The sequence below is a fragment of the Boleophthalmus pectinirostris genome, unplaced genomic scaffold (genome assembly GCF_026225935.1).
Source record: "Boleophthalmus pectinirostris isolate CB_2022bp ecotype Guang Dong unplaced genomic scaffold, ASM2622593v1 HiC_scaffold_11, whole genome shotgun sequence".
NCBI classification, from domain to species: Eukaryota; Metazoa; Chordata; class Actinopteri; order Gobiiformes; family Gobiidae; genus Boleophthalmus; species Boleophthalmus pectinirostris.
The window spans coordinates 19028354-19044291 of NW_026570994.1; the positions used below are offsets into that span (position 1 = coordinate 19028354).

A 15938-nucleotide genomic window follows, 5' to 3' on the forward strand; every position below is an offset into this window, starting at 1 on the left:
AGACTAAACCAGGACTAAACCAGGACTAAAACAGGACTAAACCAGGACTAAACCAGGACTAAACCAAGGACAGGACTAAACCAGGGGACTGAACCAGGACTAAACCAGGAACCAGGACTAAACCAGGAGGACTAAACCAGGACTAAACCAGGACTAACCAAACCAGGACTAAAACCAGGACTAAACCAGGACTAAACCAGGACTAAACCAGGACTAAACCAGGACCAGGACTAAACCAGACTAAACCAGGACTAAAACAGACTAAACCGGACTAAACCAGGACTAAAACCAGGACTAAACAGGACTAACACAGGACTAAACCAGGACTAAACCAGGACAAACTAAACAGGACTAAACCAGGACTAAACCAGAACTAAAAACTCAGGACTAAACCAGGACTAAAACCAGGACTAAACCAGGACTAAACCAGGACTAAAAAAAGGACAACAGGACTAAACCAGGACTAAACCAGGACTAAACCAGGACTAAACCAGGACTAAGGACTGAACCAGGACTAAACCAGGACTAAAACCAGGACTAAACCAGGACTAAACCAGGACTAAAACAGGACTAAAACCAGGACTAAACCAGGACTAAACCAGGACTAAACCAGGACTAAACCAGGACTAAACCAGGACTAAACAGGACTAAACCAGGACTAAACCAGGACTAAACCAGGACTAAACCAGGACTAAAACCAGGACTAAACCAGGACTAAACCAGGACTAAAAAACCAGGACTAAACCCAGGACTAAACCAGGACTAAACCAGGACTAAACCAGGACTAAACCAGGACTAAACAGGGAACAGGAACCAGGACTAAAACCAGGACTAAACCAGGACTAAACCAGGACTAAACCAGGACAGGACCAGGACTAAAAAACCAGGACTAAACCAGGACTAAACCAGGACTAAACCAGGACTAAACCAGGACTAAACCAGGACCAGGACTAAACCAGGACTAAACCAGGACTAGGAAACCAGGACTAAACCAGGACTAAAACTAAACAGGACTAAAACCAGGACTAAACCAGGACTAAACCAGGACTACTAAACCAGGACTAAACCAGGACTAAACCAGGACTAAACCAGGACTAAACCAGGACTAAACAGGACTAAAAAGGACTAAAACCAGGACTAAACCAGGACTAAACCAGGACTAAACCAGGACTAACTAAGACAGGCAGGACTAAACCAGGACTAAACCAGGACTAAACCAGGACTAAACCAGGACTAAACCAGGACTAAAACAGGACTAACCAGGACTAAAACCAGGACTAAACCAGGACTAACTAAACCAGGACTAAACCAGGACTAAACCAGGACTAAACGGACAAACCAGGACTAAACCAGGACTAAACCAGGACTAAACCAGGACTAAAACCAGGACTAACAGGACAAACCAGGACTAAACCAGGACTAAACCAGGACTAAACTAAACAGGACTAAACCAGGACTAACAAACCAGGACTAAACCAGGACTAAACCAGGACTAAAAACAGGACTAAACCAGGACTAAACCAGGACTAAAACCAGGACTAAACCAGGACTAAACCAGGACTAACAGGAACCAGGACTAAACAGGACTAAAACAGGACTAAACAGGCAGACTAAAACCAGGACTAAACCAGGACTAAAACCAGGACTGACTAAACCAGGACTAAACCAGGACTAAACCAGGACTAAACCAGGACCTAAACCAGGACTAAACAGGACTAAACCAGGACTAAAACCAGGACTAAACCAGACTAAACCAGGACTGAACCAGGACTACCAACCAGGACTAAAACCAGAAACCAGACTAAACCAGGACTAAACCAGGACTAGACCAGGACTAAACCAGGACTAAAACCAGGACTAAACCAGGACTAAACCAGGACTAAACCAGGACTAAATCAGGACTAGACCAGAACTAAACAAAGATTAGACCAGGACTAGGACTAAACCAGGACTAAACCAGGACTCGGACCAGGACTAAAACAGGACTAAACCAGGACTAAAACAGGACTAAACAAGGACTAAACTAGAACTAAACCAGGACTAAATGCAGGACTAAAACAAGACTAAACCAGGACTAGACCAAACTAGACTTGGACTAAACCAGGACTAAATCAGGTCTAAACCAAGATTAAATTAGGACTAGACCAGGACTAAAACAGGACTAGACCAATACTAGACTAGAACTAGACCAGAAGTTCAGGACTAAACAAAGACTAAACCGGGACTAGACCAAGACTAGACTTGGACTAAACCAGGACTAAATCAGGCCTGAACCAGGACTAAACCAAGACTAGACCAATACTAGATCAGGTCTAGACCAGGCTGAACCAGGACTAAACCAAGACTAACCCAGCTCTAAATCAGGACTAGACCAAGACCCAGGACTAGACCAGGACTAGACCAGAAGTCCAGGACTAAATCAAGACTAAACTTGGACTAAATTACAAGGCTTAGACCGGGACTAAACCAGAACTAAAAACCGAAGACTAAAGCAGGACTAAAACAAGACTCTAGTTTGGTTTAGTTCTGGTTTAGTCCTAGTTTTGGTCTCACTTTAGTCTCTGGTTCAGACCTGGTCCAGCTTCAAATCCTCATGATCACACAGTCCTCAGTAAATCCTGGTTTAGTTCTGCTTTAGTCCTCAGTTTAGACCTGTTTCATATGTCTGTTTCTGTTTCTGTTTCTTTTTCTTTTTCCTCATTTTGAACAATATTTTTTCCAACATTTCTTGACCTCCATTTTGTTTTGCGATGAGACTTTCTGTGTTGTTTCGTCTCAGCGCAGCGCCCCCTAGAGCTTCAGTCTGGTTTTGATCTAAACTCATCATTTATTTAAACGCTGCTTTAGTCTCAGCCCCGAGGAGAATTATTATCGAAAGCTTTTTTTTTTTTCTTTTCTCTTTCACTTTTAATTATTGACACGTTTCCTGGGGCAGTTACGGCGCAGTGGGACACAAAATGGCCGCCGGAGATCTCCAGACACTTTTGTGGTTGGAGCTGTTTAGCATTTCAAACCGCGATTCAGGAAACGTCACCTTTTCACCCGCTTTTCCCGCGTTTGATACGGAAACGGAACAGATTAGAGCTGCTCTGGGCTTCAGTCGTTCGTGGGTTTGTAGCTTTTTTTTGTTTTGTTTTTGTTTTTGAAAAGTCTGGATTCTGGTTTAAATGTTTTAATGTTTACAGGTTTAGGTTTAGTTCTCAAAACTGGAGTCCAGTCCTGGTGTAGTTCTGGTTTAGTCCTAGTCCTGGTTTCTGGTTTTAGTCCCTGGTTTAGTCCTGGTGGTTTTCCTGGTAGTCCTGGTTTAGTCCTGGTTTAGTCCTGGTTTAGTCCTGGTTTAGTCCTGGTGTAGTTCTGGTTTAGTCCTGGTGTTTAGTTCTGGTTTAGTCCTGGTTGTAGTTCTGGTTTAGTTCTGGTTTAGTCCTGGTTTAGTCCTGTTGTGTAGTTCTGGTTTTAGTCCTGGTGTAGTTCTGGTTTAGTAGTCCTGGTTTAGTCCTGGTGTAGTTCTGGTTTAGTCCTGGTGTAGTTCTGGTTTAGTTCTGGTTTAGTCCTGGTGTAGTTCTGGTTTAGTCCTGGTGTAGTTCTGGTTTAGTCCTGGTTTAGTCCTGGTGTAGTTCTGGTTTAGTTCTGGTTTAGTCCTGGTTTAGTCCTGGTGTAGTTCTGGTTTAGTCCTGGTTTAGTCCTGGTGTAGTTCTGGTTTAGTTCTGGTTTAGTCCTGGTTTAGTCCTTTAGTCTGGTTAGTCTGGTTTTTCTGGTTTAGTCCTGGTTTTGTCCAGGTTTAGTCCTGGTTTAGTCCTGGTGTAGTTCTGGTTTTGTCCAGGTTTAGTCCTGGTTTTGTCCAGGTTTAGTTCTGGTTTAGTCCTGGTTTAGTCCTGGTGTAGTTCTGGTTTAGTCCTGGTTTTGTCCAGGTTTAGTTCTGGTTTAGTCCTGGTGTAGTTCTGGTTTAGTCCTGGTTTTGTCCAGGTTTAGTTCTGGTTTAGTCCTGGTGTAGTTCTGGTTTAGTCCTGGTTTTGTCCTGGTCTAGTCCTGGTTTTGTCCTGGATTATTTCTGGTTTAGTCTTTGTTTAGTCCTGGTTTTAGTCCTGGTTGAGTTCTGTTTCTAAGCCTGGGTTTGTTCTTTGTTTAGTTCTTGGTTTAGTTCTAGTTTAGTCTTTGCTTAGCCCTGGTCTAGTCCTGGTTTGGTTCTGGTTTTAGAGCGGGTTTATTCATGGTTTTGTTTTTGCTTTGGGGCTGGTTTAGTCCAGGATTAGTTGTCCAGGTTTAATCGTGGTTTTGTCCAGGTTTAGTTCTGGTTTAGTCCTGGTTTAGTCCTGGTGTAGTTCTGGTTTAGTCCTGGTGTAGTTCTGGTTTTGTCCAGGTTTAGTCCTGGTTTAGTCCAGGTTTAGTCCTGGTTTTGTCCAGGTGTAGTTCTGGTTTTGTCCAGGTTTAGTCCTGGTTTAGTCCAGGTTTAGTCCTGGTTTAGTCCAGGTTTAGTTCTGGTTTAGTCCTGGTGTAGTTCTGGTTTAGTCCTGGTGTAGTTCTGGTTTTGTCCGGTTTAGTCCTGGTTTAGTCCTGGTTTAGTCCTGGTTTAGTCCTGGTTTAGTCCAGGTTTAGTCCTGGTTTTGTCCAGGTTTAGTCCTGGTGTAGTTCTGGTTTAGTCCTGGTTTAGTCTGGTTTGTCCAGGTTTAGTCCTGGGTGTAGTCCTGGTGTAGGTTTAGTCCTGGTTTAGTCCTGGTTTAGTCCTGGTTTAGTCCTGGTTAAATTCTGGTTTAAGACGTTTTCACACTGATTATTTGTTCTGCACCAGGTAATAAAACAGTTCTTCTGTATCACAGACTTCAGTGTTTTTCTTTCACATCTACAAACCAAAACTGGTCTGATTGTTGTAAATCCAAGTCTCCTGTGCAGAAGGAGTTCGACTGCTCGCGGCTCGGAGACACTGAGGCTCTCCAGACCTTCAGACCTTTTGGAAGTGAGGCTGAGATGCACCGTCTCACCCAGTGACCTTCCCACCGAGCCTCTCTGTGGGACATGTGCTGGTCTCTGTGCTGAGGCCCAAGAGCCTCACAAACCTGCAGACCTCCAGTCGTGGAGCAGGTGTCAGGCCCCAACCCCCTTTACCCAGGCCCCAGCTCGTCGCTCACACACACAGGGAGATGCTGGATCTGCCAGGAGCAGGTGCAGGTCTAAGTCCACCTGGTCGGTACAGGAAAACTGAACTGTTCACTGAATCAGTTCTGGTTCCTTTGTTCGCTCCACTGTTACTTGGACCACGTTTGGTCACGGTTCAAGATTCACCCCACATCTCCTCACCACAAACAGGAAATTAAATCATCAGTATCTCCTCCCATGATGCATTTGGTATAGTTGGTTTGTTGAGCACCAACTGTGTCTGTGTGAAAGCAGCTTTACTCCATTTTCAACATTAAATGGTAGAATTTTCTTTTCTGTTCCCGTGTGTGTTTATATCTGTGATCCTCAGTGGTTCATGTGTAAATACTCTTATATTGTTCCAGATCTTTCTAAAGACATTCAGGAAAGACTCATTTCTGTTTTGTCAATGGGACTTTTTTAGTATCGATACCTGTGGACAGTGAGGATCTAGTTTCGATGTTAGTTTTAGTCTTGTTAGTATCTGATTTTCTTCTCCTCCTCTGATTCTTCTCTGCAGGTTTCCTGAGCACCGGGGATCAGGCGGCGAAGGGGAACTACGGGCTCCTGGACCAGATCCAGGCCCTGCGCTGGATCAAGGAAAACATCCAGGCGTTTAACGGAGACCCAAGAGAGTCACCATCTTTGGATCTGGAGCTGGAGCCTCCTGTGTCAGTCTCCTCACACTGTCCCACTACTCTGAACGTAAACAGACCAAACCAGGACTAAACCAGGACTAAACCAGGACTAAACCAGGACCAAACCAGGACTAAACCAGGTCTAAACCAGGACTGTCTAAACCAGGACTAAACCTAAACCAGGACTGAACCAGGACTAAACCAGGACTAAACCAGGACTAAACCAGGACTAAACCAGGATAAACCAGGACTTAAACCAGGAAACCAGGACCTAAACCAGGAACCAGGACTAAACCAGGACTAAACCAGGACTAAACCAGGACTAAACCAGGACCAAACCAGGACTAAACCAGGACTAAACCAGGACTAAACCAGGACTAAAACCAGGACTAAACCAGGACCTAAAACCAGACAAACCAGGACTAAACCAGGACTAAACCAGGACCAAACACAGGGACTAAACCAGGACTAAACCAGGACAAACCAGGACTAAACCAGGACTAAACCAGGACTAAACCAGGACAAACCAGGACTAAACCAGGACTAAACCAGGACTAAACCAGGACTAAACCAGGACTAAACCAGGACTAAACCAGGACCAAACCAGGACTAAACCAGGACTAAACCAGGTCTAAACCAAACCAGGACCAAACAGGACTAAACCAGGACTAAACCAGGGAAAAACCAGGACTAAACCAGGACTAAACCAGGTCTAAACCAAGACCAAACCAGGACTAAACCAGGTCTAAACCAGGACTAAACCAGGACTAAACCAGGACCTAAACCAGGACTAAACCACCAGGACTAAACCAGGACTAAAACCAGGACAAACCAGGAGGACTAAACCAGGACTAAACCAGGACTAAACCAGGACCAAACCAGGAACCAGGACTAAACAGGACTAAACCAGGACTAAACCAGGACAAACCTAAAACAGGTCTAAACCAGGACTAAACCAGGACTAAACCAGGACTAAACCAGGACCAAACTAAACCAGGACTAAACCAGGACAAACCAGACTAAACCAGGACTAAACCAAAACCAGGACTAAACCAGGTCTAAACCAGGACTAAACCAGACTAACTAACAGGACTAAACCAGGACCAACCAGAACTAAACCAGGACTAAACCAGGACTAAACCAGGACAAAACCAGGACTAAAACCAGGACTAAACCAGGACTAAACCAGGACAAACCAGACTAAAACAGGACTAAACAGGTTAAACCAGGACTAACCAGGACCAAACCAGACTAAACCAGGACTAAACCAGGACTACTAAACCAGGACTAAACCAGGACTAAACCAGGACTCTAAACCAGGACTAAAAACCAGGCAAACCAGGACTAAACCAGGACCTAAACCAGGACTAAACCAGGACTAAACCAGGACCTAAAACCAGGACTAAACCAGGAACTAAACCAGGAAAACTAAACAGGAAAACCAGGACCAACCAGGAAACCAGGACCAAACCAGGACTAAACCAGGACTAAACCAGGACTAAACCCAGGTCTAAACCAGGACTAAACCAGGGACAAACCAGGACTAAACCAGGACTAAACCAGGACTAAACCAGGACTAAACCAGGACCAAACCAGGACAGGACCAACCAGGACTAAACAGGACTAAACCAAACCAGGACCAGGACTAAACCAGGACTAAACCAGGACTAAACCAGGACTAAACCAGGACTAAACCAGGACCAAACCAGGACTAAACCAGGACCAAACCAGGAACCAAACCAGGACTAAACCAGGACTAAACCAGGACCTAAACCAGGACCAAACCAGGACCCAAACCACCAGGACTAAACCAAGGACTAAACCAGGACTAAACCAGGACTAAACCAGGACTAAACCTGGACTAAACCAGGACCAAACCAGGACTTAAACCAGGACTAAACCAGGAACAAACCAGACCTAAACCAGGACCAAACCAGGACTAAACCAGGGACTAAACCAGGAAACAGGACCAAACCAGGACTAAACCAGGACTAACCAGGACTAAACCAAGGACTAAACCAGACCAAACCAGACTAAACAGGACAACCAGGACCAAACAGGACTAAAACCAGGACTAAACCAGACTAAACCAGACTAAACCAGGACTAAACCAAACCAGGAAAACCAGGACAAACCAGGACTAAACCAGGACTAAACCAGGACCAAACCAGGACCAAACCAGGACCAAACCAGACCAACCAGGACCAGGACCAAACCAGGACTAAACCAGGACCAAACCAGGACTAAACCAGGGACTAAACCAGGGACTAAACCAGGACTAAACCAGGACCAGGACCAGGACCAAACCAGGACCAAACCCCCAGGACTAAACCAAGACTAAAACAGGACCAAACCAGGACAAACCAGGACTAAACAGGACTAAACCAGGACCAAACCAGGACCAGGACTCTAAACCAGACAAACCAGGACTAAACCAGGACTAAACCAGGACCAAACCAGGACTATACCAGGACCAAACCAGGACCAAACCAGGACTAAAACCAGGACCAAACCAGGAACTAAACCAGGACCAAACCAGGAAACCAGGACTAAACCAGGACCAAACCAGGACCAAACCAGGACTAAACAGGACCAAACCAGGACTAAACCAGGGACTAAACCAGACTAAACCAGGACTAAACCAGGACCAAACCAGGACAAACCAGGACTAAACCAGGACCTAAACCAGGACTAAACCAGGACCAAACCAGACCAAACCAGGACCAAACCAGGACCAAACCAGGACTAAACCAGGGACTAAACCAGGACCAAACCCAAACCAGGACTAAACCAGGACTAAAACTAAACCAGGACTAAACAGGACTAAACCAGGACTAAACCAGGACTAAACCAGGACTAAACCAGGACCAAACCAGGACTAAACCAGGACTAAAACAGGACTAAACCAGGACTAAACCAGGGCTAAATAAATAAATAAAAAAAAATAATAAAAGTGGGCGTGTCCCTGAGCAGTGTCCTGGTTTCTGATTGGCCGCTGACTCACTGGAGCCTGGATCAGGTTTCCAGTCTCTCCTCTGGGAATTCTCTCTCTCTCTCTCTCTTCTCTCCTCTTCTTCTTTGTCTTCCTTTCATCTTTCCCTCCCCCCTCTCTCTTTCTACCCCCTTTTTTCTATTTTCCTTCTCCCACTCCTCTCTCTCTCTACTCCTCTTCTTCTCCTCTTTCTCTAACTTTCTTTTATCTCTTGCTCCCCCTTCCCTCTTCTCTCTCTCTTCTCCTCTTCCCATTTCATCTGTTCTTTCTTTATTCGTTTCCTTTTCCTCTCTCTCTCTCTCTCTCTCTCTCTCTTCTCTATCTCTCTTTTCTCCCTCTCCTCTCACCTCTCTCTCCTCTCTTTCTCTTTCCCGTCTTCCATCTCTCTCTCTCCCTCTTTCTCTCACCTCTTTCCTGTTCTTCTGCCCTCATTTCTCTTCATTTCTCTCTCTCTCTCTCTCTCTCTTTTATCTCCTCTCTCTCTCTTTTCTCTCTCTCTCCTCTCTTCTCCCATCCCCTTCTCATTTCATCTTTTCTTTCCCTATTCCTTCCTTTTCCTCTCTCTCTCTTAAGCTCTCTTTCCTCCCTCTCCTCTCTCTTTCTTTTTCTTTTTCTCCGCCTCTTCTCTCCTTCTCTTCTCCTCTTTCTCTCTATCCCTCCCTCCCTTTCTCCCATCCCCTTCCCATTTCATCTTTTCTTTCTTTACTCCTTCCTTTTCCTCACTCGTTCTCTCCCTCTCCTCTCTCACCTCCCTCTCTCTTTTTCCTCTTCTCCGCCTCTTCTCTCCTCTCTCCATCTCCCTCTCTCTTTTATCTCCTCTTCTCCTCTTTCTCTCTATCCCTCCTCTTCTCCCATCCCCCTCGCATCTCATCTTTTCTTTCTTTACTCCTTCCTTTTCCTCACTCTTTCTCTCTCTCTCTCTCTCTCTCACCTCTCTCTTCTCTCTCTCTCCTCCTCCTCTTCCTTCTCTCTCACTTCTTCCTATTCCTTACTCACCCCCGTTTCTTCTTCTTGCTCTCACTTATCTTCTCTCTTTTCTCTCTCCTTCTTCTTTTCCCCCTCGCATCTCATCTTTTCTTTCCTTATTCCTTCCTTTTCCCTCTCTCTCTCTCTCTCTCTCTCTCTCTTAATCTTTCTTTTCTCTTTCTCCCTCTCCTCTCTCAGCTCTCACTCTTTCTTTTTCTCAACCTCTTGTCTCCCTCCCCTTTGACTCCTCTTCTCTCCTCTTTCTCTCTCTTCTCCCCTCCCCACTTTTCCCTTTCCCATCTCATCTTTTCTTTCTTTATTCCTTCCTTTCTCTCTCTCTCTCACTCTCTCTCTCTCTCTTTTTCTCCACCTTTTATCTCCTCTCTCGCTCTCTTTCTCCCTCTTCTTCTCCCATCCCCTCTTTTCCCCCTTCCATCTCATCTTTTCTTCCTTCCTTTTCCTCTCTTTCTCTTTAGCTCTCGTTCCTCCCTCCTCTCTCTCTTTCTTTTTCATTTTCTCAGCGTCTTGTCTCTCTCTCTCCCTCTTCTCTTTTATCTCCTCTTCTTGTCTCTCTCTCTCTCTCTCTTCTCCCACTCCCTTCTCATTTCATCTCTTCTTTCTTTATTCATTCCTTGTTCTCTCTCTCTGTCGCTCTTTTCTCCCTCTCCCTCTTCTCTCTCTTTCTTTCTTTTTCTCTGCCTCTTGTCTCCCTCCTCTCCTTCTCTCCTCTCACCCCCTCTCTCTGTCTTTCTCCTCCCCTCTCCCATCTCTCTCTCCCTCCCTCTTTCTCTCACGTCTTTCCTGTTCTTCTGCCCTCATTTCTCTTCATTTCTCTCTCTCTCTCCCTCCTCTCTTCTCCCATCCCCTTCTCATTTCATCTTTTCTTTCCCTATTCCTTCCTTTTCCTCTCTCTCTCTTAAGCTCTCTTTCCTCCCTCTCCCTCTCCTCTCTCTTTCTTTTTCTTTTTCTCCGCCTCTTCTCTCCTTCTCTTCTCCTCTTTCTCCCATCCCCTTCCCATTTCATCTTTTCTTTCTTTACTCCTTCCTTTTCCTCACTCTTTCTCTCCCTCTCCTCTCTCACCTCCCTCTCTCTTTTTCCTCTTCTCCACCTCTTCTCTCCTCTCTCCATCTCCCTCTCTCTTTTATCTCCTCTTCTCCTCTTTCTCTCTATCCCTCCTCTTTTCCCATCTTTTCTTTCTTTACTCCTTCCTTTTCCTCACTCTTTCTCTCTCTCTCTTCTCTCACCTCTCTCTTTCTTTTTCTCCTTCTCTTCTCTCCTCTCCTCTTCTCTCACTTCTTCCTTATTCCTTACACCCCCCCGTTTCTTCTTCTGCTCTCACTTATCTTCTCTCTTCTCTCTCTCTTTCACCCTTTCTTCCCCCTCCCTCTGGTCTCTCTCTCCGTCTCTCCGTCTCTCCGTCTCTCTCTTCTTCTCGTTCGTATTCTTCTGTTCAATATTGGATCAGAGTCTCGCACTTCAAACGCGCCGCTCGTTTTCAGACGCTGTAAAAGAGCGAATAAAGAAACACGACTTCTCCCTTTGTGTTTTTAAGAACGACTTTGAAGCCGCCGAAGAACAAATGTTTGAATAATTGAAAATACTTTGTGTATTTGAAGTAAAAGTATTCATTTTGTCTTTTATTTTATTCTTATTATTTTAAACCGAACAAAAAGAATCACATTAAATTAGAGAGAGAGAATCGGATCGACGAGATTGAATTATCTGAAAATGTGAATGTTTATAAAGAGAAATTCAACAAATACTAAGACTAAACCAGGACTAAACCAGACTAAAACTAAACAGGACTAGGACTAAACCAGGACTAGACAAACCAGGACTAAACCAGGACTAAACCAGGACTAAACCAGGACTAGAACTAGGACTAAAACAAGGACTAAATATAAGAGCAAACCAGGACCAAAACAGGATTAGAACCAGGACTAAACCAGAACTAAACCAGAGCTAAAACGGAATTAAAACCAGGGCTAGAACTAGGACTAAACCAGGACTAAACCAGGACTAAACCAGGGCTAAACCAGAACTAAACAAGGACTAAACCAGGCTAGAAGGACCAAACCAGGACTAAACTAGGACTAAACCAGGACTAAACCAGGAACTAAATCAGGGACTAAATCAGGACTAAACCAGGACAAAAAACCAGGCTAAAAGACTAAACCAGGACTAAACTAGGACTAAACCAGGACTAAACCAGGACTAAACCAGGACTAAAACCAGGGACTAAACCAGGGACTAAACCAGGACCAAACCAGGGCTAAACAGAGGACTAAAAGGACTAAACCAGGTCTAAACCAGGACCAAACCAGGGCTAAACCAGGACTAAATCAGGGACTAAATCAGGACTAAACCAGGACCAAACCAGGGCTAGAACCAGGACCAAACCAGGGCTAAACCAGGACTAAAACAAGGACTAAATCTAGACCAAACCAGGACCAAACCAGGGTTAGAACCAGGACTAAACAAGGACTAAACCAGGGCTAAACCAAGACTGGAACAAAGGCCAAACCAGGACTCGACCAGGACTAAACCAGGTTTAAACCAGGGATAAACCAAGACTAGAACAATGATCAAAACAGGATTAGACCCAGACTCAACCAGGACTAAACCAGTACTAGAACTAGGACTAAACCAGGACTAAATCAGGACTAAACCAGGGCTAAACCAAAACTAGAAAAATGACCAAACCAGAACTAAACCAGGACTAAAGCAGAACTCCAGGTCTGTTTTTTTATGAGGTAACAACATTATATCATGACTTAAACCTTCTTAAAGTCTTTTTTGCAGAATCTCGCACTTTTAAAATCACACTTTCTGACTGTTTTCCTCTTTTCTCTCTCTCGTTTTTCCAGACATGTTCCAGAAGGCGATTATCCAGAGCGGGACGGCGTTGTCCAGCTGGGCGGTGAACTACCAACCGGCCAAATACACTCGAGCTTTGGCCGAGCGCGTCGGCTGTAACATGCTGGACTCCATCGACCTGGTGGAGTGTTTACAAAATAAAAACTACAAAGAACTCATCGAGCAGTACGTGACTCCCGCCAAGTACCACATCGCCTTCGGCCCGGTCATCGACGGAGACGTGATCCCCGACGATCCGCAAATCCTCATGGAGCAGGGCGAGTTCCTCAACTACGACATCATGCTCGGGGTCAACCAGGGCGAGGGCTTCAAGTTCGTGGACGGGATCGTGGACAGCGAAGACGGCGTGTCCGCGAACGATTTCGATTTCGCCGTTTCGGATTTTGTCGACCACTTGTACGGTTACCCAGAAGGCAAAGACACGCTGCGAGAGACGATCAAGTTCATGTACACGGATTGGGCGGATAAGGAGAACCCGGAAACGCGCAGGAAAACTTTGGTGGCGTTGTTCACGGATCATCAGTGGGTGGCGCCGGCGGTGGCCACGGCAGATTTGCACGCGCAGTACGGGTCGCCGACTTATTTCTACGCGTTTTACCACCACTGCCAGAGCGACATGAAGCCGAGCTGGGCGGACGCGGCGCACGGAGACGAGGTCCCGTACGTGTTTGGGATTCCCATGATCGGACCCACGGATCTGTTCAACTGCAACTTCTCCAAGAACGACGTGATGCTCAGCGCCGTCGTCATGACCTACTGGACCAACTTCGCCAAAACCGGGTGAGTGAAAGACTTAAAGGTGCAGTGTGTAACTTTTCTGGTGGAGAATCCGTCACCTGCTGTTTTCTGATCTGTGTTTTAATGAGTGTGTTTACATGCACATCAATAACCCGGTTATGATCCATGTCCCGGTTCTGTCAGTGTTCGTGTTACTGTGTTTACATGAGCACTGAGAAACCGGGACACTCATATCCGCGTGTACATGATCAAATGGAGTGTCCCGGTTTCTTGACATAATCTTACAAATGCGCAGGCGCAAAAATTAACTTAAATCAATTTCATAAACCAGGAAAAATACAAACCGTGAGCTCCTTTAGCATAAGAAGCTAAGGAGCTACGAGATCTCCCACAATCCACTGCGCAGATTCTTCATTAAAATCTTCTGCATAAATAAACTCAACTTTACAACATATAAACCATAAACACTATAGACACATCAGCCGTTTGATCAGATCATTCAGCTCTGATTATATTTGTTTACGTTTTACAGAAACGAAACTTAAGACCGTTTGGCTAATTAGCATAAACTGTTAGCGGCGATAAAAACAACTCGCTCCTTGCGCCGCTGATGCGATCAGTTTTTTTTTTGGACTAAATGACACGACTCTGTGGATTATGTGTGTTATTTCTGTGACAGAAGAGGTGCTGATGATGGTGAGTCTGTTCTGTGTGTGTGTTGTACAGGAGATAGTTCATGTTTTAGCTTTTCAGCGTCACACGAGTGCAGTCGTACGCAGTCGTACGAGTTGCAGGTCGTACGAGTGCAGGTCGTACGTGTGCAGGTTTAGCGCAGCTCTTAAATTTTACAGTCATTTCACTCGTTTGGTCAATTTATTTATGTTGGTCAATTTATTTATGTCACTACTGTTGTGGTGAAAGGCTGGAAAGTGTCTTTTGGACGCATGCGACTCAACTTTATGTTGCAGTAACCGGGATACTGCGTTTACATGCCACAAGTATCCCGGTTACTATTGGAATAAACCAGCTACAGTAACTCGGTTTCTAATAACCAGGATACTGAAACCGGGTTACTGCGTTTACATGCACCATGAAGAAACCAGGATACTCAAAAAACCCGATCATAACCGGGTTATTGATGTGCATGTAAACACACTCAATGTTGTTTCTTCATCACAAACAGACCTGGAGTTTTGTTTTGTTTCATTCTCACATTGAACACACAAGTTCTTCTCTCCAACAAAAAACACCGTGGTTCACTTTGTGATGTCATGTGGTAATACAGGAGGTGCTCCATTACGTTTTTAAACTCCATACAACCTCACTAAAATCGTTTGGATCATTTCAGACCTGGAATTGCCAATGGTCATATTTGCATGATGTTTTTTAATTCTGAATAAACTGTTCCGAATTAAATAGTTCAGAATTAAAATATTCTTCTTTGAGTTTACGTGGAAATAATAATTCTGAATTGAGGTTTACATGGAAAACACGTTAAAAACACGTTCATTTAGTTCTGTTCAGCGTCTGGAGGTGGGGAAGGTTCTGATTGGACAGAAACACGAATGTATTTACGTCGACTGGAAGAAAACACACACTTCAGCTGCTGCCAGGTTTCTGTCATCTCGGTTTGTCGTTTCGTGTGGTTCGCTGTTCCAGAGAATAAATTAATTCAGATTTAAAATAAGAATAAACCACCAACTTAAATCAGATTTAATTAATTCCGAATAATCATTAGGAATTAAGTGTTTACATGGTCTTTTTAAAGCGGAAATCATTTTTATTCCAAATTAAATAATTTTTAATCGGAATTAAAGCTCTCGTGTAAACAGGGCAAATCTCTACTGAACTAAAGGTGAAAGCAGCTGTAAAAGTCCAGTGAAGTTCATTTGCTCTTCTGATCATTTTGGTTATTAGTTTCTATATTTAGACCAAGAGTTTGTTTTCATACGTGACAGTTTCAGCTGTTCCCTGTGGTCTCCTTCAGAGTCACGTCCTGTTGCTGTGACGTTTCTGCTCAGCTCATTTATATGTACATTTTGGCGCGGTCGTCCTGCCTCCACCCGCAGGAACCTGCAGTCCCACTTCCTCAGGAGAGTGTCTCAGGTGTGTGAGAGTCAAAAAGCCCCTCGTCCCGGTTTATCGTCCCACGGTCATGATTCCATATTCCGGTTGAAACTGTCCGGTATGAAAACAAACTCTTAGTCTGAAAAAAGATCCTAATAACATAAAAGGTAAAAGGAGCTGTTAACTTGAAAACGAGACTACCTCTTCATGACATCACAAGGTGGAATAGGGCATTTTGAGCTTTAGAGATGTTCACAAGTGTTACTCAAACATGAATGAAGCAAAACACAACTCCAGGTCTGTTTTTGATGAGGTAACAACATTATAACACGACTTAAAGCTCACAAGAGTCAGTTTTGAGTAATTTAGGACCTTTAACCAACATGACTTGACTTGAGTTTGTCTGTTTAGATTTAAACCTGGTTTATGTTATTAGGTTATTTCATACCTGACAGTTTCGACTGCTCACTAGCGTCTTCCTCAGAGTCACGTGATGTTTCTGCGTCGTGTCTGGTCAGATGATTTAAACA

The 15938-nt window shown here is 44.6% G+C and overlaps 1 protein-coding gene across 1 annotated transcript in view; it reads left to right on the forward strand.

The window, feature by feature from the left end:
- Nucleotides 1–15938, forward strand: part of nlgn4xa (neuroligin 4 X-linked a) — a 77707-nt gene that overhangs the window by 43878 nt on the left and 17891 nt on the right. The window contains 3 exon segments of the mRNA XM_055164351.1: nt 5651–5758; nt 5761–5835; nt 12594–13383. Coding sequence (XP_055020326.1) covers nt 5651–5758; nt 5761–5835; nt 12594–13383 — 973 coding nt within the window.